The sequence below is a fragment of the Oxyura jamaicensis genome, chromosome 8 (assembly GCF_011077185.1).
Source record: "Oxyura jamaicensis isolate SHBP4307 breed ruddy duck chromosome 8, BPBGC_Ojam_1.0, whole genome shotgun sequence".
NCBI lineage: Eukaryota > Metazoa > Chordata > Aves > Anseriformes > Anatidae > Oxyura > Oxyura jamaicensis.
The window spans coordinates 10,510,382-10,537,125 of record NC_048900.1 but is presented as its reverse complement, the minus strand read 5'-3'; the positions used below and the strand labels follow the sequence as shown (position 1 = coordinate 10,537,125).

General features: G+C 44.0%; 1 protein-coding gene across 3 annotated transcripts; it reads right to left on the bottom strand.

The window, feature by feature from the left end:
- Positions 1-537: 537 nt before the first annotated feature.
- KLHL20 (kelch like family member 20) lies at positions 538-25,616 on the bottom strand. 3 transcript variants are annotated; one of them, XM_035333123.1, is made up of 12 exons: positions 25,479-25,616; positions 24,027-24,087; positions 16,226-16,799; positions 11,901-12,059; positions 10,646-10,740; positions 9,321-9,436; positions 8,745-8,928; positions 7,468-7,611; positions 7,148-7,281; positions 6,348-6,556; positions 4,669-4,775; positions 538-2,462 (listed from the first exon to the last, which is right to left on the bottom strand). In XM_035333123.1, the coding sequence occupies exons 2-12, from the start codon at positions 24,047-24,049 to the stop codon at positions 2,378-2,380; spliced, it is 1,830 nt and encodes a 609-aa protein (XP_035189014.1). In that variant the 5' UTR covers positions 24,050-24,087; positions 25,479-25,616; the 3' UTR covers positions 538-2,377. The 3 variants fall into 3 exon arrangements, with proteins under 3 accessions (XP_035189014.1, XP_035189016.1, XP_035189015.1); XM_035333125.1 differs by lacking the exon at positions 25,479-25,616 and adding an exon at positions 25,423-25,466; XM_035333124.1 differs by lacking the exon at positions 25,479-25,616 and adding an exon at positions 24,217-24,517.
- Between the last annotated feature and the right edge of the window lie 1,128 nt (positions 25,617-26,744).

Genomic DNA, 26,744 nt, shown 5'->3' with positions numbered 1-26,744 from the left:
CTGTTATTCCCAGGGGTCAATTTTAGATCTAATGCTTATCTCTTTCCAGCAGCTTTGCATAATCAGTTTCTAAAATTCTAAATTAGCTGCTTTAACCTAGTCCTTGTTTTAAGATCACAAACAAAGAGCATATAAAACCTGTGAGAATTCCCTGTGAGTACTCTGCTCTCAAGACGGGTACTTCCCTAAAGCTGCTGCTTTGCTGAGCCTGTTCAGTATCTGCTACAGACTTCCTGTAGGACACTGCTGGAATGAAGGGCTACTTCCTTCTTTTTACACGCTTATCCACAAATTGGAAGAGGTAACTGCAGGTAAGTCAGCAGAGCTAGATTTAGGAAGATATTGCAGATGTTTTCTTCCAGAAAAAAGGCTGGTTCTGAATCATATGCTGTGAAGGAATTGAGGTTAACACCCAACAGCAGAGTTTTTAAGCCAGTTTTACTTTGACTGGTACCTGAAAAAAAAATAGCATCTCTACCCACCGTATGTACACAAACTATACAAGACCACTGCTTTCAACCAAAGGAACAAACGAAAAACAGCATAGAAGAAATTTATTAAGATAGCACTATTTATACAAGTTACTCATGCTAGAAAAAAGCATAAATGATAAATGTAAACATTTGTTTACAGAATACTTGTTTTCCTTGTAAAGGTGCAAATGATTTTCATATGTAAACACAATATCAACCTCGAGGGGAAAGGGGGCTTTTAAAAACTTTTAATGACCCATTTATTACTGTAGTGTAATTTTTACTATATTCAAGCACATTAAAATGCTGAGTTACATGAATCAAACTATGAAGTTAAAGAACTTAAGATATCAGCACTGCCTTTTTCTTCTCAATTTACAGTCCTGTCCTCTTACTCTTCTAAATCCTCTAAATCTAAAAATCAGATTTAGTAAGGTCCAAAGTTACATCAGGTGCAACAGGTCTTTCTTTCATACTAGATAGAAATTACAGTACAAACGTACCAGAACCTTTGAGTCTAGAGTTCCTCTTTCCTCTCTCCCCACCCCTGGGTACCTCTGCACTCACCAAAACATGACAAGTTACAGTGCCAGCAGACAGTCCTTCCCCTCCAAACTCTTTAATGAGTCTCAGACCTTTCCTTGCTCAAAACCAGCCCAGAGAAAGTACATAAAAATCACTAAAGGGAGGTTACCATCTCATCACAGTCAGTGTTTTACAACAGGAATTCTGAAGACACAAGAGGCAGGAGGGCAGCTAAGGTGATGCTAGTCTAAGCATTTTTCACAGCAGGCACTGACTGCGGGTCTGCCACTCTAGCAAGAATCTGAGGAGTCGTGATCTACGCTAGTAAGAATTAACAGATGACACCTGCATACCAGCTTCAGACAAAAAGTGATATCTAGCAGGCAATGTGTGAAAGATTTTTCTAAGTAAGCAACAACTAGTTGTTTCGAGGTTCATATACAGGGGTGTTGAGAGACAAAAGCTGAACTTCTGTACCACACACTGTACACTAAAAAGGCATTGTCTGAAATCCTTTTCACTCTCTTTTGGGGCATTTCACTGATTCAGTCAATAGATGAGAGTTCCAGTTCTACTTCTTGCCTCTAGCAAGACTGAAAAGATACTCAGGGCACCCATCTTCATACCTCTCCTGTACTCTAAGAGACCCTAACGCATACCACAAGGGTTGGAACCACAATAGCTTGCAGGACATAGCCCTGCCCTAACCAACTCATCAAAACTCAAACCGCACACGCACATATACATATATATAAAATACATATATATATGCACACATATATATGTATATAAAAAGCTGGAATCATCGCTGTGAGCGATACAAAGAAAATACATGGTACAAATTAAATGAAAAAATAAATATACTCTGAGCACAGGAAAGCTTCTGTGCAAAGGTGGCACCTTGCAGGTCAAGTACTTTTTTTTTTTTTTGAAGCTCTCTGTAAATAAGGCAAAAGCAATGTTTTCCGTATTACTTTCCTCTTTCGCCCACCACACAGCTGCCACATCCACTGCTCACAGCAGGAGGGAAGGCAGGAAACCCTCTTCCTTGCCAGACTCCCATTATAGCTTGTAGTCTTTACATCAGTATTACTTACACTATAGTGACATTTACAGTTTGGTTTATTCAAAATTGTAGACTATTTAGAAAAAATACGGACATAAGCAACACTTCTTCTTTTGTCCAGTGGTTCCCTGGAGTCTGACAACGTGGTCTCCCATTGGGCACACTCTGACAGAAGTCGTTTTTATAGTTCCATAAGAAAGAGTTACATTGGGTCTAGACCGTTCATACTAGAGCTGCAAAGAGGTCCAGTGTCAACAAGTCTCTTCAGTTTTTCTAGAAACGAGAAGCCAGGGGTCTCCTTCCCTCTCGATGCTTACCATATATGAGATTCACAGTGTGTCATTTTGATAACACCTACTCCTCCTCCCAGCCGCCGATAGTTCATCCCGCCATACAACCTGCAAAGACAAGGCTTCTGTGAGCACGCTGCTTCAGCTCCTTCATGGAGCTGCCATGGGAAAGACTGAACCAGCCTTTGAAACCACAGTTACCCCACTGATAACCCCTGGTTACAGTAGATCGTGACAAGTAGCAGGGCAGCAGGCTTTTTATATAGTTCCAAGGTAAACACTTCCATTTGCTTATGCCTGTCTTTGTCAAAATAAAAATTGCTTCTTGTTTTGACACGATAATTTTCTGTTACTTGAGTAATCACTTGCTTTCTCCCTGTCTTGCGTGTGAGATTAAAAAAACAAAGGCTGTGGCTGACCTTGGGCTAACGTTTTGGATAGTACTGGATCAAGGATAGGGTTGTCACTTATAATTCAACTCATTTCTCTTACATTTCTAATACCCTAAATTCAGCTGATCTGACCAAGATATAACACATCCCAAGCACCATCTGCTTCTCCAAGACATGCTACTGAAATGGTGCCTGCATTTCATATGGAAATCTGATCCCTATAGACTCCAGTATCCTACTCACTTCAGCTGCATACTTCTGTGACGCTGAAGTCTTCTGGCAGAAATAGGAGTTCTTCAAACAACTCTTACTGATACCATTTGGGATTAACAAATTGTATCAGAAGAATTTCTCATCAGGCTACACACATACACTAAAAGCCTTCTCAGAGCAAGAAGTTCAACAAAGAAAAGAGACGACCAGATGTTGATCATCTACATCAAATTAAGTGGGGGAAAAGCCCACAAGCTACCACCTTGAACAACCTCCTAAGCTTCTGTGGAAGCCAGCCCAGACAGTAACTCTTAATTCAATATATGTTGTGGTTACAGTTACTGGAAGTAGCTGAAACAACGCAGCTAAGGAATATGAAGTACGTATTACTTTTTACTGTTTTTTCCTCAGCAGTTCATAAAGCATTGACCATAGCTCAGCAAACAAAGAGAAGGGTCTCCACTGCTTCTCATGACAGCTTCTCTCAGAAGAAAAGGATTCATTTACTAGTATTATACCAGAAGGAATAAGGACATTAATTTCTATTCCTCTCCCCCCAGTCCTTCCAGATTACTAAAGCAACAAGAATACAGATAGGAGATTTAAACTTTATACTAATTAGATTTGGGAATAAACATACAGGTAATTGCTTTCAAGTGTAGTTATGAATAGAAAAGAAATGGGAAATACAAACCAGCAATTTCATGATTTTCTCTCATCTTGTAAATCAGATGAAATCTGAATTGTTGCCTTCCACATTTAAAGGGGAAGAACATCATATGCTCAAAGTATTCCATTTCAGCTCCTCCAGACAGATTTGGAACTCAGAGCTTCAGCTTGATAGCCAAAAATGAGTAGGCTGAATTCTACACCATGACTGTGAGCTCGTTCTGCTAAGGGCAAGCTTGTTTTTGGAAGCAGAAGAGACTCAGCCCAAAATAAACAGAAGGGGCAGATCTCTTTCAGCGTGGTTCATTTTTGTAAGTTCAAAAGCAGCATTTAAAAACAAATTAGGTTTTGGTATGACATTTTACCTAGCAAGACTGATAAATAGCTTTCATCTGGGTCGCAATAACCTGCCTAGATATGGCTTTCCAACCTGAAAAATGAGACTTTATTCATTAAGTGTTAATTACCCTTTGCAATACTATGGTGGGAAAAAAACTCACTCCTACTTCACCTAAAATGGAGTTAATGGCTGGAGTTCAAGCAGAAATTTGCATGAAAATGTTTCTCAACTGCCCGTTACTTCTATAGTTATGGACATGGGGATTGCAGTAGGTAAATGACATCAGGATATTAAAACTGTTCAACTTCCATCCATATTTAAATGGAGAATTCATATTGTCATGGAAAGATTTCAGTCAGGCACCAGTGACAGAGATGCAAGCCTGCCACAAGGTTAGTGTGAGCAGCAAGTGCCCCTTGTATATAAGGATTTCTCAGCCTTAAACTGCATTTCTGGAATAATGTGGTAGCAAAAGCTGAAAGAAGTTCCTGTGCTTTCAGTTTTTTTTCCCAATACAACCCTCTTTCTAACAGCTTCATGCAAACCAACAAGCTACAGTATGAAACTTACACTGGTTACTGCACCAACTTCCTCATGATGGCGTATGTCATTTTTTTCTAATTTGCCTAGGACAGTTCCAGCTGGGTGGCAGCAGCCATGGCTGGAGATTGCTATTTGACTGTTTCACAGACTTAGTTACCTCCACGTGTTTGCATCCGGATCAAACACCTCTATGGTCTTCAAGTACGTTGTGCCATCAAAACCCCCCACTGCCATTAGCTGTCCATTCACCACTGCAAGGCCAACCTGCAAAACAACCACCACAGATAGTCGCTGTTTAGCTGGGATGTACTGAAAAGACATGGTCCTCAATGCATATCCTGAAATGAATGGTTAAAAAAAGTATTAATAAAAGGGTTTATTAACCGTGTTTAGGGAAAGTCAATCTACGGTAGAGAATTTTGGGGAAAAGAGGACAAACAAAAGTATGTTCTAGCTAAACGCATTGTAGTCTGATGCAGGATGCTACGCAGTCCAAGTACTGGATTTAAAATAACAAGACATGAAGAGGTAAATATACGTCTGAAAACAGAGAATATCTCAGAGAAAAAGCAGAACGTTCCCTGTATTACCAGCTACAAGAACTGGAACTGCTTGAATGGTTACAGACACATCAGGCCCTAAGCCTTTACCAGCCAAAACACATAATGTCTTGGATGGAACTTCTTAACAAAAGAGCACACACACCATAGTATCTACCAGCCTACCGCCTGGAGTGCTTGCTTAAAGTGTGACAGAACCATATGTAAGCCCTGGCCTTCTCCATTTGGGCTATGGTTTGAACCATCTGTTAGCACCTTGGTCTCCAGCCTACCTTTCTACAGAAGCACAAAATCACGAAAATCTCAAACAGTTCTATGGTTTAGGAAGATCACCGCTATTGAAAACATTGTGGTACAGAGATGACGACAAGAACACAATGTAAATAGTCATTGTTTTGCCTCTGAGGAAGTTAGAGCAAACTCAGGGGGGCTGCAGATACAAACGCATCTGTTGAGTCATTTCTACATAAAGCAAATACAGAATAAACTCATAACAAAATAACACTTAATGAGTGACTAAGGGGGACAGTGCTGAACAGCATACTGTAAGCTTTGAGGAAAGAAATATACATTCTGTCCCCAAAGCCAGTACTTGAGCAAGTTATGATTCACGCTTGCCTCACCAGACACTGAAATACTAACATACAGAATTAATCCATGCTTTACGATATAATCCAGTATCCAGAGATACATAACAGAGATTCATAACATTTGCATCTGCCCAAGCAAGATGACTACTTAAAACACTGTGTTAATCTTTTGTTCAGATGCCTACTAAAAGCAGGAAGATTAGCAGTTGATGAAAACATGCTGTCACTTCCTATACCCACATGATTTGTGGAAGAGAAGCAACATTTTAAGTGAAAGCCCAAAAATCCTGTTCCCCCACGCGTAAAGGCAATGAAAAGGCTTAGCAAGAAGTTTGTACCTAAATACAATTGCCCAGTTTTCCAGCTCTTTCTTCTGGGCAGGTAGGTTTGCTCATCTCCAAACTCATCCAAAGCACATTGCAGGATGAGACCCAGGTACTAACTTGGATAGTGTTCTCTAATACTGAATGTCCCCATCTTTGGACACATTAAACAGCCGTCTATGCCATGACACAACTACCACTTCATTCTCAAGTCTTAAGTTGCTTTGCTTCTTAGCAAACATTTCCCTCACAGAAGAATAGAGGTGAAAGTACAGAGGAAGCAAGAGGAAAATCTCAGGTGATGCTCTATCCCATGCTCTCACATGACGTACATTATAAGCAAGCAAACCAAGCCAAACTCACTCCACTCCGGCGGGATGTCATGGCCACAACAGGAGACCACTGGTTTGTTCGAGGGTTGTATCTCTCGGCACTACTGAGCTCTGTCGTATCATCTCTGCCTCCCACAGCATATATCATGTCTTGGTACACCGCACAGCCCAGGTGCTTCCTTCTAGTCCCCATGGGTGCAATCGTATGCCAGCGGTTCTCCTGGGGATTGTATCGTTCCACTGCAGAGGAAATGACATATCTTTGGACAACAGGGTTGGCAAGCAGTGGTACTGCTCTGTCTGTAAAGACACTGCAGTTTCCACACATCAAAAATATAATGTACCAGCTTGTTCTGTCACCGTAATGCTTCCCTTCCCTAAAAAGGTTGCTATTCTCTCTCCTGTCTCCAATCCTACACAGTCAATCACACAAAGCATCTTCACTCAAGAACGAGCTGGCAGTGCTAGAAAACGATCTGCATTGCCACCTTGCAGTAGTTTGACCTTTGGTACTTTCCCTGCTGGGGAAGGGCTACTGCAGGGAGAAAAAAAAAGGATGTGCTTGCAACTGTTATGCAAATGAATGAAGTATTGTATTCAGGACACACTGCCAAATGCAGCATCAAGAAACAAAAACACCATATGCACAATATCAAGTAAGAGGGGTTCACAAGTCTAGAGAGTGAATAATAATACAGCAAAACCACACCTGAAGGAGAACACACCCAGCAAATGACCACCATGATATTCAGCTGCTACCTGAAGACATTAAGGACAACAAACAGGACCATGACAAGCTCTGACTGCAGTGAGGGACAGCAAAAGGCATACCAGTATTGAGAGGAGAAGTTCCATCAGAGCCTCCCACTGCATAGAGGAAGCCCCCTAGGACGGCCACTGCAACTCCCAGGCGCCTGGTGCTCATGGAAGCCACTCGAGTCCATTTGTTTTCTTTGGGATCATACCTGACAGAAAAATAAACACCAGAGCTCAGCAAAGCATCAACATCTTTGCAAAAGGGGCAGAAAGACTCATCTTATTCTCTCCAAAGAAAAATCCCCATAAGATTTGAACATTTACCTTCTCTGAAGCTGATCTGCACCTGCTAAGAGACCCACTTTTTTTTGCGCCCCACTTTTAAAATTAAGTACCTTTCCACAATGTTGAGACAAGAGACACCATCCTGGCCACCCACAGCATAGAGGTAGCCCCCAAGAACTGCTACTCCAACACTGGTCCTGCAGGTGCTGGTGGGGGCCACGTCACTGCTCCACTGATTGGTCTTCGGATCATATCTAGAAAAACACCAAACAGGACAAGTTGTTTGTCTAGGATGCTTCAGACTCCCCCCATGCTTGGGAACTACAGAGGCAGTAAAGTTTGCCTATCTTGAGCTTGAACTGCACCACAACTATTTATAAGTTGAATAAGTGTCCCAAAATGACATAATACATCCAACACGTTATCCCAGGGATGTTCAAACTGCAGCTTGGATGATTCAAACTGAAGATCAAAGGTTGAGACCTGTAAGAGAGTAGGTTACCAGGGACTGGCTGACACGTGGTAACTTACACTTGTGCAGAGAGTAGCAGGCAGAGTTGCTCTACTGGATGTTCTCTGTGGGTCACACAAGAACTCAGCTAGCACTGAGTGAGACCTGCGCTTCTAGATAAAGATGAAGGAACCAGATGGACTTGGGAACCGAGAGACAAGAAAACATAGTGCAGAACACTGGAGACATAAGGCTAGGGTCATGATTTGGGAACCCAGGATTATGCAAAGAGATGTGGAAAGAAGAGGAGGAATGAGATATTTGTATAGCTCATTGGATTTGTTAAAGGGAAGATACAGAGCGCTAGGAGTGCTTGAGTCATGGGGCTTTTAGCCATGCAGACTGCCATATGCTGCTCCCAGAAACAGGAAGCTTGACACAGCTTGTTTGACTTGTCTTCCACAGGTCTAAAACTGACCTGTTTTCCTCCTCCTGTGTTTGCAAGGTTCTTTGATTCTGTAGTTACCAACCCACAATCAAACTCCAGGACGCTTTCTCTCAGCATTGAAGCTATGCATACCGTAACCTCACCTTCCTTAACAAGGCTAAAAACAAACCAGCAAATGCAAAGAAGGTTAACCGGGATTATCACTGCTCCCAATTACAGCCAGACCCACCTCCTGCCTATTTCTTCCTTATACCAAAGGCTACGTCTTCTCTCATTAAATTGGGAATAACATGACAAGGTGCTACACATGAAGACCTACTTCAGCAGTAAACCAACATGATATTGAAGAGGTATCAATGTAGGTAACATAAATTTCAGGTTCTCAGCAGAAAAAGACAGCTCGCAAAACCAAGCCATTTTTAAAAGGCTGCATCCAGGTTTAAATATCCAGAGCTAGCATTTTGCATACAGGCCTTCTGAAGACCTACCTTTCCACACTGTTAAGATAAGAGGAACCATCATGGCCTCCCACCGCATAGAGGAGGTCATCCAGAACACTGACTCCAACGCCACAGCGTCTTTTGCTCATGGAAGCCACCATCCGCCACTCGTTGGTCTGAGGGTCATACCGCTCCACACTGGAAATCGCATCCCCGCTGCACCAGCCCCCCACTGTAGGAACCAAACACAAGAAACAGTGTCACAACAAGGCACCGAGCTCACATATTGTGCACGTGACTCATACAAATGATCCCTCTGGACTTTGTCAGCCTTAACCCAGTAGCCACATCTCCCAGAGTTCCTCATTCTGAGGATTATAATTGGAAGACAATGTCATTTTCAAGATGATTTTATGTAAGTCTGGCAGTACTGTGGCACTAATACCACCAAAAAGATGACATGAGCAAGAAAGTGTAAGTTAACTCAAATCTCTAGATATTAACATACAGGTCACTTCAGACAAATGTGGAAAAGATGAGCCTTCCAGGAACACTATCACCAGAAAAAAAAAAATAAACACAGACTTGAATCTCCTGACTTAAGCCAGCAGGAGCTGTACACACCTGCAAAGAGTACTTCTCCACAGCGGATGGGTTTGCGTGGTCTGGTTCGTGGTCCTTGCATCAGCGGCCGCTCTTGAGGCAGCAGGAGATAGTTTTTGGCTTCATCCACTAAATCCCTGCGCAACACAGGAAAATATTAATTCCCAAAGTTGACAAGATACAGGTCCAAGGAAAAAGCACAAACCAGAACTGATGGCAAGAGCCACCAACAACAGTTGTACACTTCAGGTATTCACAAATCATATAAGTGCATGAATAGCTCTAGTTAAAACACGCACTGTCACCTAAATACTCATCAACTGCTTACAAGTCATTTACACAGCAACAGAACTAGATCAGTATCAATATTTGGCTGGAGTTTAATATTAGATATTACAAGCTATAAAGACTGACTAAAAAACTGATGAGAATTGTCAGGCTTACTGTACAGAAAAGAAAAACCCAGTCTGCCTCAGGCTAAATCTTAACAAATCAGTGGTTTTGCCTGGGAACAAAACAGGACTTGAAAAGCACACAAATACATAATACACACACGACCAATAGATGGAGATAGTACCCTTCTGATGAATATTTTCTCCATGAGCTCTGGCCAGCTCACACTGTCCATCCATGACTTGTCACCTGGTCTAATCCTAATATTCCAAACCCTTGAATAAAACAAAAAAGAAAAAAAGTCCTCCTTCCCTCTAAAAGCGTGGAATTCCCCCAGTATGAATGCTTAATTCAGGAAGAGAACAGTTTAGCCTATCCCTTTAACTTTTCCACATCAAGCACAAAAAGAAAAATTGCGTGCTTTATAGAAAATACAGAACTCAGCAAAACTAGAAAGGTGAGACTTACACCACAAGAGAAGGAAACAGTTTCTTTGCACTAGCATTGCACAAAACAGCAGACTCTAATCCCCGAGTCCTATTGAGTTATCAAAGTCAAGATGTTTTGCATACAGAAACTACTTTAAGTCATGAAGAGATTATGAATAAATACCATGGAAGTGGTAAGCTGCAATGAAAAGCCATGACTACAGAAATAAAAATGTGAAATGGAAAACAATACACTGAAGCATATCTTACCAAAAGTCAACCAGTTTACTCAAAGTCTGCTATTTCACTGAAAATCTTAAAAGAAAAAAAAACCTCTATGACACACTACCAACTATTATGCAAATAGGAAATGCTGTCTTGCATTTCTTCTCCTCCCAGTTGCAAAAGAGGAAACTGAGATATTACCCATTTACTACTGACAAATAAACAGTTTCAGAGAACAGATGTAAATAAAGCACTCAAAGACAACACAATCCTATTCTGTAAATTAGCAAGGAGATTTACCGGCATTCCTCATCGCTCTTAATAAGAGGATCAGAGCCCACTGTACCCACAAGAAACTTGGGACTCAGCAGTGGCAGACGGACATGCTGTAGGACCTGCAACACAAATCAGAATATCACTGTAGATAAATCACGTATTCCCACACACGTAAAGAAAAGTAAAATTAAAAAAAAAAAAAAGATTGGCTAACAAGTTTCTGATAAAGAGTTAATAATTTGTCTAGCAAACATCCAGAGTCATTTACAATCCAAACTCTAGCATTTGAGTTTGAGTGCCTTCGCCTCTTCCAAATATCAATTTAGACAGGCAGAAGGCAGGCAGGCAGTTTTTGAAAAGGGACAATCCCTTTATTAACTGATGAAAATCTGATTTATTAACAGATGAACCTAAGCTCACAATTGAAAACCTTCACAAAAATACAGATGTCAATATACCTGCCTGAAACACTAGTTAAGCATTTTATCAACCATTTAGCTCTCTTAAACGTGAGTGGTATTGCATATAACAAATAACATCCCTTTCATAACAGCTTAGAATTCAGAAGCACAAACAGGTACAGACAGAGGGGCCTAAAAAGGCATACAGCTTAACACCATTAAGAAGAGCTAGCTTGAGGATAGCAGGGTTTTTTGTCTGCTTTTAAATAATTTTCAAAAGCTTTCCACTAAATAAAGCTGCATTTAGTATCTGCATTTCCAAAGTAAAAACACCGAGGTAGACAGACTCTCGCTTCTTTTGATCAGAAAGCCTGGGACTTCAGAGGCTTTCCAGTTGACAGCTTTGTCAGAATGGGTGCTTTCTGCGAAATGGCTTGGCCTAGATGAAGCGCTGCATTTCAACAAAACCATTCTGACAAGCTCCACTATAAGATCGTGAGGACTGTGGCATAAATCAAATAGCACAGCTTAAAGACGCACCTAAAATGAAGGCAAGCTTTTTCTTACCCACTTTTTTTTTTGTACAACACTCAAAGCAATCCAGGCAGGTTTGTCTGGACAGACCACTGGAATGATCTAGTTTGGCAAGTCCTACCTGGAAACAATTCAATAAAGCCCCTATTAAAAGGTCTAGCCACTGCATCTTTCAGCCTAGATGAAAGGAAATGCAAGCCTTCTAACACAGATGGAAGTCAGAGAGAACTACTGTGTCACTGCATGCGTTCAGAACTGTCACGCTGCTGTTACACCGCTGTATCAGTCCTCATTACTCTTCCCCTAGATAAAGCAGTCTCAAATGTTACTGTGCTCAGTATTACCTGTGGCAGCTGGGGTCTTCTTTCTTGAATGCTGTATTTCACCCAGGCCATCACCGCGTTGAACACCTGCTCTTCGCTGCGAACATTTAACTCGTCACTGGATATAATGTCTATGAGCTGATTGGCAGGAAGCAGCATGAACTCCTCGCTCTCCATTACCTGGTTTGATGGAAAAGGAAACAAAAAAATGAGGACGGCACCCAAAGCACCAGAACCTTTCACCACTCTGGCACTTCAGTGCAACTCTAAAGGACAGACAGCCTGCTTGAATTAGAGCCCAATGGACTGATCCAATGAAGTACCAAATATCCATCGCTGCCTTGACATCAGCACACGAAGGGCTTGCTGTATGGTACAAAACGCAGACCCCAGCAACACAGATGAAAGTGAAAAAGTATCACAATTTTTTGGTAGGACACTTATAAAGGGTTAAGCCACAGAACATACTGACCAGGTTTCAAAATTTAAGAAAAGTAAAGCCCTTCTTTAAAATCAGCCTTCTCATTCACCACATGTAAAAATAAGGTTACACAGCTGACAAATACTTAACTGAAAAGCAGTATCAGAAATAGAGATCTATTTGCAAGGAATCCAAAGCAGAACACAGAAGCAAGTCTCAAAAACAAATTACCAGAGGAATATGGAAAATCTTCCTGAATGCCAATTTGCAGCAGCAGAAGAAAATATTTCTGGACAGGGAGACTGATTCATTTGATCCTGTCTCCTTCATTGGTTTTAAATATAGAGAGAGCACGTGTGAGTCCCAAGGCACTTAAGAGGGAATCAGAGCCTCCTAAGGACTCATCCCTTGTGAAATTCAAGCCACTGACAATCTGCAAACACGTTAATTCCTTCGGTACCCAAGACAGCGACCGATTTCTCAGGAGGCCTTGGCTGCCGCTGGGGGACGGCTCGCACAGCACAGCCCGGAGCACACGTGCACCAGTCTGCAGAATACCTCGGGAGGCTGCAGAGCTAGCACACCACTGCGTCTTCCGCACAGGTACCAGGTAGGTGGGAAAGCTGCAAGAATCTAAGGGAAGAACTGCAGAAAAGGTTTGATTGATAAATCATTAGTTCGACTTCCCCATGAGCATCTCCAGTCTGTGGCCTGTAATCCAAGAGATTCAGTAAGAGAAGATAAATATTGGCTTGTCTTTATAATTTGCAACCACATTAGAATTGCAAGACTTATGCTATGATTTGCAGCATAAATGGAAGAAAAATCCATTCTCATAATGATACCATTATCTCAACAGCAATTACATGTACAGTTCTTTTAATTACCTAAAGAAATGTCTTAAAAGCACTGAATAAATGTGCAGAATTCGCCCAGTTACTGGCAACAACAAATACTGTTAAAAAGGAACACAAAACAATGAAATCAGTCACCAGACTTCATTCTGGGATCCTGTGGGCTTTCAGGGGCAGTGCGAGTCACAAGGTGGGCCCACGCACTTCTTCAGCCTCAGCCTACCAACAGGGTGGCTCACAAAGGTCTGTATCAGCATTTTTCCAGTCTCCCTGTCTCCTATTTTTACCCTGACAGTTTAAGTGCTGCCTCAGACTCTGGAAATAACATTTTTGAGTTAGGGTCGGTCATCCAGGTTACCCCTTCCACCCTCTGAAAATCCAGCTGCATCGATAGCCCTACAGAACTCGAAGTACTGCAAGCACCTCTGCACACCAGGCTATTACTGCCATGCAACTTCCTAGTTTACATAGTAAAACTAATTATTTAAAATGCTTAGGCTTATTTTGGCTTAATTATCAGGACACTAATAATTAACTGACTAGTATTAGTGGTCTATTTGAGTGACTTGCTTACAAAATGTGAACAAAATCAGGAAAGCGTACAGTACTCATGTGCACTGCTGCACTTACAGATAAAGTGTCAGAATAGATAACATGGAGTGCAATTTTTGTCTATTGATACAAAGTACGAGTTGTTCAGCCTTACGTGGATTTTCTCCCTTCACGCAGATGTCAGAGACCAAACAAAAAAATATGAAGGCTGTTCTCACACAGCGGAGCTGTTAATAGAGCCATTTCGCATTACATGCACAAGATTCACTAGGGGTTTTAGGCAACATATTAAATTGAGGGAAATAGAAAACTTGGAAAAACATTTCACCAAGAAGTTAATGATGTAATGCAGTAATACACATAAAAATTAATAGATCTAGGGGTTAGCACAGCAGAGGACATAAAGCAATTCAGACTGCATTCAAAGTAACTGCATGGGCTGGCTGGATGCCTAGTGCTTAATATTTTACATTGCCATTCAGGAAATTCCCATCTCGTGTTTCTTTTTGCCAGCTTGAAAGAATGATGACCACACAGCCTCCGCAGAGGACGACATTTTCTAACGTTCTCTACCTCCACAGCAGAGGATGCTTAAGTAGCCAAGTCAGTGGCTTACATAAGGGGCCAGCAATCCACTCTCCAGATGGAAAACAACCAGGCCAAAACATGAGCCTAACAAGGACCGCCATTAACACGGGCTGCAGAGAAACAATTGAAAGGAAGGAGGGGAGCATTAGCGATGATGAACAGCAAAACTCTTGGAGTACTGAAAGGGACACCAAAGCCTGCCCAGGCCAAACCGTGAGCTAATCTATGCCGTTGTTTTCCAGAGGCCATGATTTAGTTGAGTCACTTATAATTTGCATCATCTTTGAGGAGGAAAGTGTTTTCTAAAGTGCAAAACTTGCCTGTGTGTGCTTTCACAGGGAAAACAAACACAGGAAGCTATCTTTGAGAAACTGCAGAAGAAAAGAACCCCATAGCGTGCAGCTCTTAACAGCCAGCTGCAAGTATTAATGCTAAAACATTCAAATACAAAATTGTTATGCTGTTAAGAAGTTATTTAGAGGCTTGTAAGCATGCCCTACTCATGTAATAATAAGAAGAGCACTGCTCAAACCATTAAAACCACCAAGTACTGAAAATAAACAACCATCTGGTTACCATCCTGCTCCCGAAAAAAAAACACAGAAGAAAAGAAATGCAGAGCAAGCATAGAGCACATAAAATGGTCAGATAAAACGTAGGGCTTTTTGGGAAATCACCAAGTTCCAGAAAAAACAGCCTCTCACGTTAAATAGCAAACTCTGTTTTCCAGTCTTTATGGTTAGGAAAGCCGTATTTAATTGCAACTTTTAGAGTAAGCTGATGTCATGTGTCTACAGTTAGATATCAAGTATTGTCTTCAGTGTGCCCAACAGTCAAGTTCAATTGTGTTTGCTTCTGCTCATAATTTTCTTAAGTATTATCTGACTGAAATTAATACAATTCCAATCTGTTCCCTCGAGGAGGAAAAAAAAGTCTGCAAGTTGCAATCAATCACGTACTGCCACTTCTCTGGGGAAACTAAGTTAGCATCAGTACTCAGTTCCAGAGTTCCTACTGCCTTTGGAAAGGATCTACCTGTGAAGCAGATGTAAAGAAGAGGTTTCTCCACAACAAGCTATCTGTGCCAAGGGACGGAAGAGCACAGTTCCTAGAGAAGTCAAGAGATGAATCTTTCTACCAGGGGGGCAAACCTTCATGCTGAGAGCACCCACTTCCAAAACATACACAAATTCTTGAGCCTCCAATTAGGGCTCTGGTAAGACAAATCGTGCTCTTTTCTGCATCTGGGTGTGATAGTTAAGTAAAGACCCTCTCTTTTCCTAGTACTGCTCAGGGAATCCTTCATTATGCTGATCCTTCCCTAAGCTGGGAGATCGCGATTTTTTTTCCTAAAATAATCTTCTGCAAAGAATTAACAAAGCAAAAATACTTTGGTTTATAAAGGTCAGCCACAAAATAATACAGTTGAATTACTTTAAAACAAATTCTGCTGAATAATAGATGCAAAACTCGGGTTCTGCTACAGCAAGAGAGCTGAAGACTCCTCTGAGGCAGCTGTATGCTCCCCACACACACCCACATCCTATCTCTACACTCAATACTATTTTTTTTGATGTATTTTTCTTATTTTAAGACCCCCTCCAATCACAAACACTTCTGAAAGGGGAGTGCAATGCCACACAGTTGTGCAGCCGCCTCAGATGCGACACCAAACACCAGCGATGCCTGCGGCCCTGCCTTCCACATCACATTCACCACTGAACCCCAGGGGACAAAATGCCACAGATCACACACAGAATAACAGCACAACATAGTCCTGCAGGTACCTCTTCTCTCCCTGTTCACCAACTAACAGCTGGCACCCATCACTATTAGCAGACCGAATGGCAAAATTTGGAAAGAAGCATAAAACAGGGGTTGCCCAAAGCTCTCAGGTTTTAAACCACAGTTCCAGTACAGGAGCTCCTTACCTCCTGGAAGTTGTGCTGGGTGAACTTGTCAGCAATCCTCAGTAGTTCACGGCACGAGTGAGTATCGGCAAAAGCTCGGATGCCCAGGCAATTGGAAGGGTCCAACTGTCTCTTAAGGAACTCGCAGCAGGCCTCCTGGATCTCGGCCAGCTGGAGAAGGCAAGCAGCTGGCAACAAGGTCTGGACATTTCCCTCTTCCACAGTGATCTGAGAGGTGTAGGCAAAGTCAATGAGCAGTTCCATGGCCCTTTCGTCGATGTCTCTGATCACGACTTCTGTCTGCCGACTCTCCGCCAGCTCCCCGGTGAACATGGCTCGGAAGTAAGGGCTGCAGGCTGACAGGATCACCCTGTGGGCGTAGATCTTCTTAGCACCAACTACCAGCACCACATCGCACAACTCCCGGTGCTTCCGGAGAAGATTGATGACCTCCAAAGTTTGTCGAGGGTGCTTGTCGGAGATGTAGGGCATGCGCGCAGGCTGTGGCACCCCTTCCGGCAGTTTGTTGGGATCTCCGAGTGTGCAGCGGCTGGTCACGTCCATTCCGGTCTCTCCTGGTCGAGTACTGGTACACCTGCAGCAGGAAAGCCACGAGACAGGACCATCAGCAGCTCGTCGATCACTGCCAGCCAAAGCTTTAACGCTGACACCAATTAGGGGTGCAAAAACAGCACTGCCCGTAGCTCCGTGTGAGAATGTGAAAATAAACACATGCTCACGCGCTAAAAGAAGTGGTCTCAAGCCAAAGCGTACCTAGAAATAAATAAATGTCCACCTTCAGGCTTATATTTGTATCTATTTTTATATGCTTTTTATGACACACTGCTGCAACACCCAACTACACATACATATTTATTAACTGAACCTCAAAAGAGCCTTGTGTGGTAGAGAAATATTATCCCCATTTCAGAGAAAGTGACTCAAAGCAATTAAGATTATCTGACTGTCCCATTCTCACTTGAGTTTTGTCAGTGCTGGAGATGGATTTCCACTGCAAAGAATTCCAGTCACATAATTTAACCAAACTTCTCTGCTCTTCTACCTATGTTTTTTATAGGGTCGCTCAACACTGATACCTAACCACGCTCAACTGTCACGCAGGTTTTGGTAACTTAAAATGCCCTGAAGCCTACTACGAGGATCTTTCAGGTTCACGAACTACCCATTTAATCATTACCTCTTCTGTTATTTTTGAATTATGGGAGCTTCTGACACAATCTACCTTCCCTGGTACGTTTCAACAGAAGGTCAATCCTTCCCAAGAATGGCAGATAGGAGCTGCAGAAGGCAATTGGGATTATCAAACCAATCAGAATAAAAAAGTCAAAACAATTAAAAGTATTCAACTATTAGCCTACCAAAAATAAAACTTTAAAAATCTAGGCGGTAATTTTAGAGATGAGAAATCATTTGGGAAGGTGCAAGCTAAGCTTCTGGCACAGAGTAGGTAAGAAATACTATCCTGTTAGCTCCATGTGTAATGTTCTAGCCAGCTGATGTTCTCCTTTACGTAACTTCAGGTCTCTCTCCTCCATCCCTCGCATCCCCAAGCGAATGTCAGCTCTGCCGTGGTTGAAGTGCAATATCCCTGTGTGCAGCAGTGCTGAGATGATGCTTGGTGCCCAGTCTGTAATGGTGAAACCCCACACGGCTCCTGGATGTTAACTGGAGAGAACAGGAATGCAGTATTGCCCCGAGCCCTCCTGCACATCTGGAGGGATGAACCAAGCTGACATCTCATACCTCGCTTTGCAAGCTGCCTGCCAACATCCCAGGCTTCTCTATCACATTAGCACTGAATTCAGTCATAAGCAAAAAAGGAATTAAACCCATCTCTTTTTTCAGCAACCTCAGTTTGCAGATCAGTGCACACTAAGTGCACCACACACTTAACTGAGACATCTTTTTACATGCTCAGAGCATTATTACTGCCCCATACCATACATGCAATTACTAAAAAGGATGCAACAGCACCTATCAACTGCTATGAAAATAAAGAAAATATGGGAAATTATCGCCTCTTCCACTTCAAAAGAAAACATCATTTGGAGCAAGTGAAACATACAGAGCAAAGCATCAGAACGATGGTAGTTCTGAGGGAGTGCACAGGCTGCTGGAGGCGCGCTGAAGGAGCCAAGGCACATCTTATCCATTCCCAGCTTCTCTGCTGCACTGGTATTTGGGAGCTACACTACCTCACTTTGTTCATACTAAGAGTTAAACCGAGATCGCTCTGCCATTGCTCGATGCATTTTGCAGCATGCTTGAAGGAAAGGATTAAATAACTCACATCCTTTCCTCTCATTATTATGTCAAATGCGTTTTTTAACCACAGGGAAACCAGTCTCTTTGCAGCAGTTCAAATTATTCACTTGCATCTTAGACTGTTTTCCCATTCCCCCCACACCTTCTCCTTGATCATTGCATTCAGATGTTTCAGACCATTACCTCTTCCTCATATCTTACTTACACAGATCCAGCTGGGTCTCCCCTCTGGGTTTTGCTGCTTGCTCCTGCTCAGCCTCTGCACCTTAAATGCCTTGGCTTTTTTTTTTATTATTTCTTATTTTGTTTTTAATCCCTACTCTTTCTTCTATCCATCAGTGTTCTCCTTTCTTGACACCTCTGACAAATGCTTCTGCTGTTACCCTGCCTCTCACTCTCCTCCATCCCCTGTCCCCGACAACCCGAACTCACCTTGTGGGGTGACAACCATTTTCAAAGTTCCTCACAAACAATGCAGCTTAACACTCCTCACAGTAGCAAAAGAGGACTAAGTTCAATGGTACCCCTACAAAAACCTCAAGAAACCTTGGCTAAAGATTAAATTTACCTAATTGGCTTTCTTTCGTAGACCTCAGCAGCAAAGGCCAGAGGATAAGTAATTTAATCCCTCAACCCAGGGACTGAGAAAGGTGGGGACAAAATCCTCCTCTACCGAGTCTATCTCTTGCTAGGCAAGCAAAATGGACTTTGTTGTGCTTTGGGGATTTAAAGCTGTGTCAAACCCCTGGGGGAAGTAAAAAAAGAAAAGAAGAAGGCCTGATTGAGACGCTAGCTGCCATAATAATTTTGGGCAGTTTGTCATAACCAGGCTATCCATCACAGCATCTCACCATACAACAAGCACCCCTTAGACTGACACCCATTTCACACAGCTACACATTACAAGACACGGCCTAGGTCCATGACAGGAGCTCCTTTAGGAAAGCAGGACCCCTTCGCCATGCCCCAAAACATACCAGGCTTTCCTCAAACATAGGCAACCCCCTAAAATCAGCCCTAAACCATCTCAGAGAACTTTTTGGGTTGGCACTGATTCTAACTACAAAAGGGACTGGATTAAGGCTATGACCCCACAAGGTGCCCTGTCAACACCACCACCCAAAACTCTTCGCTGACAGCACAATACGGTGGAGCAACTTATGTCAGGTGCTTAGCCGGCCAGATTTGGGCCTAGCCCTGCTGTGCCAGGCCAAAACAGGCTTTCCTCTCCAAATCTGACTGCTGACCATATCTCAGTTAACTAACTGAAAAGGAAACTGCTTAGTAAGAACTGCAGAAATTTCTGCATTGTTTATCCGAGTGTGCCCATTGTATCCAGCCTCCTTCCTTCGGGAAGGAAAGTGCTGGTTAATGATTAAAGAAAACTGAATGGATGGAAAAAGAATAATAAGCAAATTAGCACTTCTGATTCATCCATAACTTATCTGTGGGCAATGAAGAAGCTAGTGATCAATGGGCTCGGGAATTTCCATACTGGATCAAGCCAGATGCTTGATGTTAAGCACTGTGGGTTGCTGCTATACGCAGGCACCGAAGTGAGAATTAAAAGGACACCGTCCAACCGCATGCATCTCCACAAGGATAATAATTTCACTGCATTATGTGTGCATTATGCATATATATGCATAGGGAATGAAACGATGACTCAGTAGCTTAGAGGTGTGAAAGACATAAGGCAGCACTTGATTCTCACATGCTAGGCTAGCTGCTGCCCCCCCCTAACACATGCAGAGCTAAGAGCTGCTCCTGAATACTTGGGGTGATTAAGAAGAGTTGAGGACCGACGAGGAAATGTGTATGCAAGGATAAAAGATTCCTGCTCAGCTATGCAGATATTCTGGGATTAGCTTCCATCAAAATGCAGGGCTGGGGAAATCAGCAAACACAATGGGATTAAGAAAGGGCTGACAAAGGATCAGTTTTTGTAGCACACTGCTGAAAAGTACAAATGGGAACGCAGACAGTCTGCCACGCTGTCAGATAAATAGGCTGCTCTACCTCCATTTTATTCATCTATGCCAGTTCCCAAAACTTCAATCATTAACACAGGCATCTATGAGACATCCATCCTTACAGCACACAGCTGCTTCTTCAAAAGTTCCAAAAATATACAAGAAAAATACCGTCACTGAGCTCCTTAACTTTAAAGTCAGAATGGCCTGCATTTTTTTTGTTTAAGATTACGTCCACTTTAGCATGAGATTACAAAAAAGCTTTAATGTAATTCTGAAAGAAACAATAGGCTGATACGAAACAGAGACCCACAAAACAGAACAAGTAACAGGCTGAAAAAGTCAACTGAAATCATACATTGCTCTCATGGAGTTCAGTAGCAATGGATTTTATCAACAAATGAAGATAATGAACCAAGCACTAGGAATTTCTGCCAAAGCCTAGCTTTGAATTTTATGCATACACAATGAAAAGGCTTCCTGGACTTACTACAGAATTGCCAGGACAAAGACCTTCGGTCTACTACAACACTGCCTACTAAGTAAATGGAAATGCCTAATTGTGGCTAACAAACCTCTGAATTAATTTGAGATCTAATTATTAGTAAAAAATACTGCTGACTTATTTTCTTACCTAGACAGCAAGGCTTAGGCACATGTCAACAAGGCACATGCAAACAAGCACATATAAAATAATATTGCAGTCAGGTTTATTACTCAAAATGATGGCAGCAGTGATACAGCATACACGTCCCTATTTACATTGCTTAGTTTGATTTTCACTGAAAAAAAAAAGCAGAAAACTCTCAGTTTCACCAAAAATGAGGGTGCTGATGTGCAGAAATATGAGGTTGTTCCTTGAGTCTTCCAAAAACCCTCCTAAACCTCTTGCAGTTTGTCTTGGAAAAGCAACTGGTTAATTTCCCTGAGTGCAAGAGGGCCCCAGGCACAACACCACGCTCTGCAACCTCTCCTCCTTGGCAGGGTTTGGCTGCCTGCACTGAAGCCAGCTCCAACACAATGTCACTGTCACCTGGGAGCAAGCAGGCTGCTGGAAAAGAGCTTGGTGAAAGAGCCAGGAGGTCTCCCACTTGGTCTGGGAGCTGCTCCAGCCCTTCTGCCTTGCCTGAGCTATGTTACAGGCACATTAGTGCCTGACCATGTACCCCGCTGACACTGACCTCCTGGGCTGGCTTTCTGCTTTACCCCAGCCCTTCCTCATCACTACAGACTTGCCTGATGATTGCAGGACTCTTGGTCAGCAGATCTGCTCTGCCTTCCTTGCCCAGGTACCGTGGGACTATGCCCTACTTGGTGAGGTCCCCTCTGCCTTGCTATTGCCTTCAGCAGAACTTCTCTTGCCGCTCCCTGACAGCGAGAAAGAGCAGCCTGCCCCAACTACCGCTTCATTTCTAATGCAAGATAAATCCTGCTCGAACATCAGTGCATTCTCCCCACCACAGTCCTGATAGGAGTGGCTGCAATTCATTTTCTTTTCAAACTGTGCTTCCCATCCCCTGGACACTGTCCGCATTTGATACCAAGTCACCATGCCTGTTAACACAAATACTGACCAAGCCCGGCTCCCCTCCTCTTGCAGCATCTGCCACGACTCTCACTTGTGGTTTGAAATGGCTGCAGAGCCCTGAGTACAAGGATGAAAGCAAGTGCTCCCCCAGCTGCTTAGCTGCACTTCTTAGGAAGATCTGGGAGCCTGAAACCCAGTCAGGAAGCTTTCATCCTTTTCTGCTAACATAAGCAGCAGAACAACAAACAGAAATTTTAACAATCCACACAGAGGCCCTTACAACACAAGGATATTCAGGAACTGAAGTCCACAGCCCGCTGTAGAGCCATGCTTGTCAGGCTAGACTGCAGCAATACAATGCATCCAGGCACAGTGATCCATCCACTGAAGGGTTAGCTCAAAAATAATGCCCACGTAAGTCTGTCAAACACATCATCCGTGCTCTGCACTGGCTTGCAGAGGGAGGGAAAACAAAAGGTAGTGAAAGGTCTGCACCAGAAGAGAAAACCTCTCCTTCTTCAGCCCAGCACTGTTACCCAACACCAGAACTACCCTGGCCTGAGTGGCAGACAGAACTTCTGTGATAGCAAACCTAAGGCCATAACCCCCCAGAATACCTCTGAACTTCAGCACTTTTGTTCTCCGCCTCAATGCCAGAAGTAGGAATCAGCAGACAACTTTACAACCTTGACTTTCCCCCATTAGGAGCCCGAAAATAAAGAAGAGAAAACAACAATGCAAGCCCAGCTATTCACAAATTCCATGCTATTTTGCAAGAGCATTTTGATAAATGAAGTACAACATGAAAATCTGAAGAAATATGGTTTTACATTAGTTAAGATTTAAATAGTCTCAGCTGCAGAAGACGAAGATGGAAGGGAGCTGGTCTGCTATTTAATCTGTCTCGAAGTAAAAAGGAACTCACAATAGAGTCACATGTACATCCTCACTGTCTAAAAACCACATTTCTTATCTTGGCAAAAATACCAAACAATACATAGCCCCAATGATGCCCGTATCATGTCCCAAGGTTTACTCATTAGCTTAACTGAAGCAGCAGCACAGTCTTTTTTGTTGCGCTTGAGGGGTTTATTTAATTAAACAACAGTGTCACTCCTCAAGGGTTTAAATGATTATTTCTTACCTCCTCCTACAATATAGAAGTCAGAATAATATTTTCTGCAAATGCTGCAGCTAAAAACACTCTATATATTCATGCATGGTTAACATTCCCTGTCTTCTCTCACACTAACATTTACAGAATTATCCATAGTAAAGTTTCCCTACTTTTAACGCCCTAGAGTACAGACAGCCTAGGCAATTTGCATTAGTTCCCTTTACTTCATTTGGAGGTGTAAAACTTCAGGAAACTTAGCTTCCACACAGCTTGTATGCAGAAATAGATCTGCTGTTAAGACTTGTCATGGCACATTTGATAGTGAACAGCAACTAGAACCAGCAATCCTGTTTGCCAACCTGCCACCATGCTAATTTACTGGAACATTTTTTTTCCTTCTACATAACAGATAATGTTTCTGACATAACCACAGCAAGGCACCCTCCAGACTTAAACTTCAGCTGCATCTTCAGCTCATTAGAACTGAGGCAGCTGGCATCCATAATTAGAAGAGGAAATCTCCTTTTCACCCAAGAGCTCACCCCATCAAAGGAGCTAAACTCCTTTAGTTAAAGGGAAAATAATACCCCTTAGAAATCAAGTTCATTTTTATTCCCAGGCAGTTTATTTCACACAATCATAACACAGAAGTAATTAAATACTGGATTTTAAATGATAGTAAGTGAGGAGGGGGAGAGGAGAACAGAGAATTTTAACTTGTTTCCATACCCTTTTCCTAAGAGCATATTGGAAACTAAATACATAGAAGCAAGGACTAAAGATAAATGCTTTATATTCTAATTCTCCAATCCAGGTCTTAAAAAAATATATATAGTTTTATGGTGTAGGCACTTCTGAAACCAACTCACATGACTAACTGTACTGGAGTAAGAGAAGGACAATTGATTTTCATCTTACCTGCGCATTGGCTTTCCGTCCATGCACCGTGAAGAGAAACCTTCACCCTACACTTCAAGACCTGATCCAAGACAAGAAAAATAATAATAAAAAAAAAAAAGTGAAGCAAGAGTCTTCTTTCCTCTTCGGTCTGACTCTAGGACAGCAGAACTGACCACATCCACATCCTCATATGCCTTCAAGCTCTTACCCAGCTATAAATTCACAGCCCAGATTAACGATGTCTAGATTGCAGAGAATAAAGCAGAAGAAAACATAATCATCATTAAAGGTAATTTCACCGCAGCTGCATAATGATTCTTTAAGCAAATGGAACACACAGATCAAAGTCAGCCAACTGTCTGCCTCCCCGAATCCTTCAAACTGTTCCACCAAAGGACAAGGTGTCTTGAGGAACCGGGTGCGCTCCCTCTCACACCTCGATCAGAAGCAGGAGGTCTCTCCTTGGTGCATTCAGCAGAGATCTAAGGCAGCCTGGCACCTACCAAAAAACACAGCACCGCTCGGCAGCTGCACCAATGGGCCGGAATTCGATACAGGATAAAACCTGGGCCTGGAAACTGAAGATAATTGCGTGCCCCAGAGGTAAGAGTGATGCTAATATCAGGACTACACCTGCAAAGATAAATGATGCTGCCTGGTGCTGGCCACTTCCAGGCTATGTGCTTATTTTCTGAGAGGAATAACAGTTGCAAACTGCACAGCCCTTCCACATTGAACCACTAAATTCTGATTTTAGTGTAGATTATCCCCATTTTAAAAGGGCACCCATAATGTCAATTTCAGTTTTAATGACTGAGTTAGGAGTAAATTTAATTAAAGCATTATTTAAAGCAGGAAGCCTCTCTTCTTGGTCACAGAAGGATGCTGTGTGCCCATGCTGACATGCACAGGCTTCCTCCCATCCAGAAACAAAGTGAGGAACGGGAAACTGGTGAAACTCTGGGAAAAGCATGAGACTGGAAAACTTAAAAACAAAAACCGAGCAAACAAAAAGAAAACAAATAACATGCTGAACAGACAAGCTTAACTTCAAGAAGGTAAAAACAAAACCTTAAAATTGACACCGTCAGACGGGAGCCCGGCATGCAACCCCACCGAAACCCCTCCGGCCCGCTGCAAGGGGGGCTCCAAAGGCGGCCGTGCCGCTGCGGGCACCCGGCAGCCCGGGGAGCCCCGCAGGCGCTGCGAGACGCGGCGGAGGCTGCCCGCAGGCCGGCGGCTGCAGCTTGTTCGTAATCCCCCGGCCGCCCAACGCCGCGAGCCGGGCACCAGCGGGGCCGGCCGAGGGCAGCAGCGCGGCTCGGGGCGCCGCGGCTCCCCCGCTGCCTTCCCCCCGCACTCTGAGGGCACCCCCAAGCCGGGGAGACCCGCCCGGAGACACCCCCCGCCCTCCCCCCAACGGGGCTGCCCCGCCGGCTCCGTGCCCCTCCGGCTCCCTCCGCAACTCACGCCGGGCGCGGGGAGCGCCGCCGACCGCGGTCCCTGCCCGCCGCCGTGGGTGCCGAGCGGCAGGAAGCGCAGGGCCCGCACCGCCCCGCGAACCACCACCGCCGCCGCCCGCCCGCCCCTTCCGGCCCGGCCCCGGCCGCCCAGCGCCGCCCGCCGCCCGCTCCGCCTCCACGCCGGGGAAGCCCCAGGGGTCTGAGGGGCAGGAGATGGCACCGGCTCGGGCTGGTTGCAGCGGGAGCGTTCCCAGCCCGGGCACGCCGGGGAGCCACTCGGTTGCGGTGGTCGCTGCTGGAGCTCTGCTCAGGGTGACAGCCAGCGCAGATACCAGTCTTCTTCGTCAACACAGAACACCATAAAACTCAGGCTGATTCTTGCCCTTGTATGACTTTCTCCATGGTTTCATGCCTACCAGCTGCGCTTTGCAGCCACTGCTGCTGGGACACGGAGGGCTGCTCTCTGGGGGGGTTTGGGAGAACATGCCTGGAGGGGAATGAGGGATCTGGGCTGGGAGAGAAGAGCTGTGAGGTGCCTCCCAGGCACCCATGCCCCAGGAGGACAGACAACATCCTGGCAGGGTGCCTGTGTCCCACTGAGGTTTCCTGGGGGTGCCCTTGGCCCTGGGAGGTTGCAGCGGCTGGTGAGTGCCCAGGACTCGGTGAGTCATGTCCCTGGGGGACTAATTCCAGATTAACTCCACCCTACTTCACAACACTTTACGTTTGAAGGCCCTGCATAGGGACCTGGAAATGTTGGATCAATGGCAGAGGCCAATGGGATGAGGTTCAACATGGCTAAGTGCCGGGTCCGGCTCTTTGGCCACAACAACCCCGTGCAGCGCTACAGGCTTGGGGCAAAGTGACTCGAAAGGTGTGCAGAGGAAACGGATCTGCGGGTGTTGGTCAATGCTCGCCTGAACATAAGCCAGCAGTGTGCCCAGGTGGCCAGGACGGCCACCGCAGTTCTGGCTTGTATCAGGAGTAGTGTAGCCAGCAGGGCCAGGGAGGTGGTCGTTCCCTTCTATTCGGCTCTGGGGAGGCCGCACCTCGAGTGCTGTGTTCAGCTTTGGGCCCCTCACTACAAGAAGCACATCAAGGCCCTGGAGTGTGTCCAGAGAAGGCCTACGAAGCTGGTGAAGGGCCTGGAACACAAGTCCCGTGAGGGGCGGCTGAGGGAGCTGGGGGTGTTTGGTCTGGGAAAGAGGAGGCTCAGGGGAGACCTCATTGCTCTCTGCAGCTCCCTGAAAGGAAGGGGTGGGGAGCTGGGGGT

Bases quoted from the DNA above. Each gene is read 5' to 3' on its own strand.
- KLHL20 (XM_035333123.1), bottom strand. From the start codon at position 24,049: ATGGACGGAAAGCCAATGCGCAG. The intron at 16,800-24,026 runs GTAAGATGAAAA...TTCCTGCTGCAG, and splicing joins GACGGAAAGCCAATGCGCAG to GTGTACCAGTACTCGACCAG. The intron at 2,463-4,668 runs GTAACTAAGTCT...TTGTCTTTGCAG, and splicing joins CCGGATGCAAACACGTGGAG to GTTGTATGGCGGGATGAACT.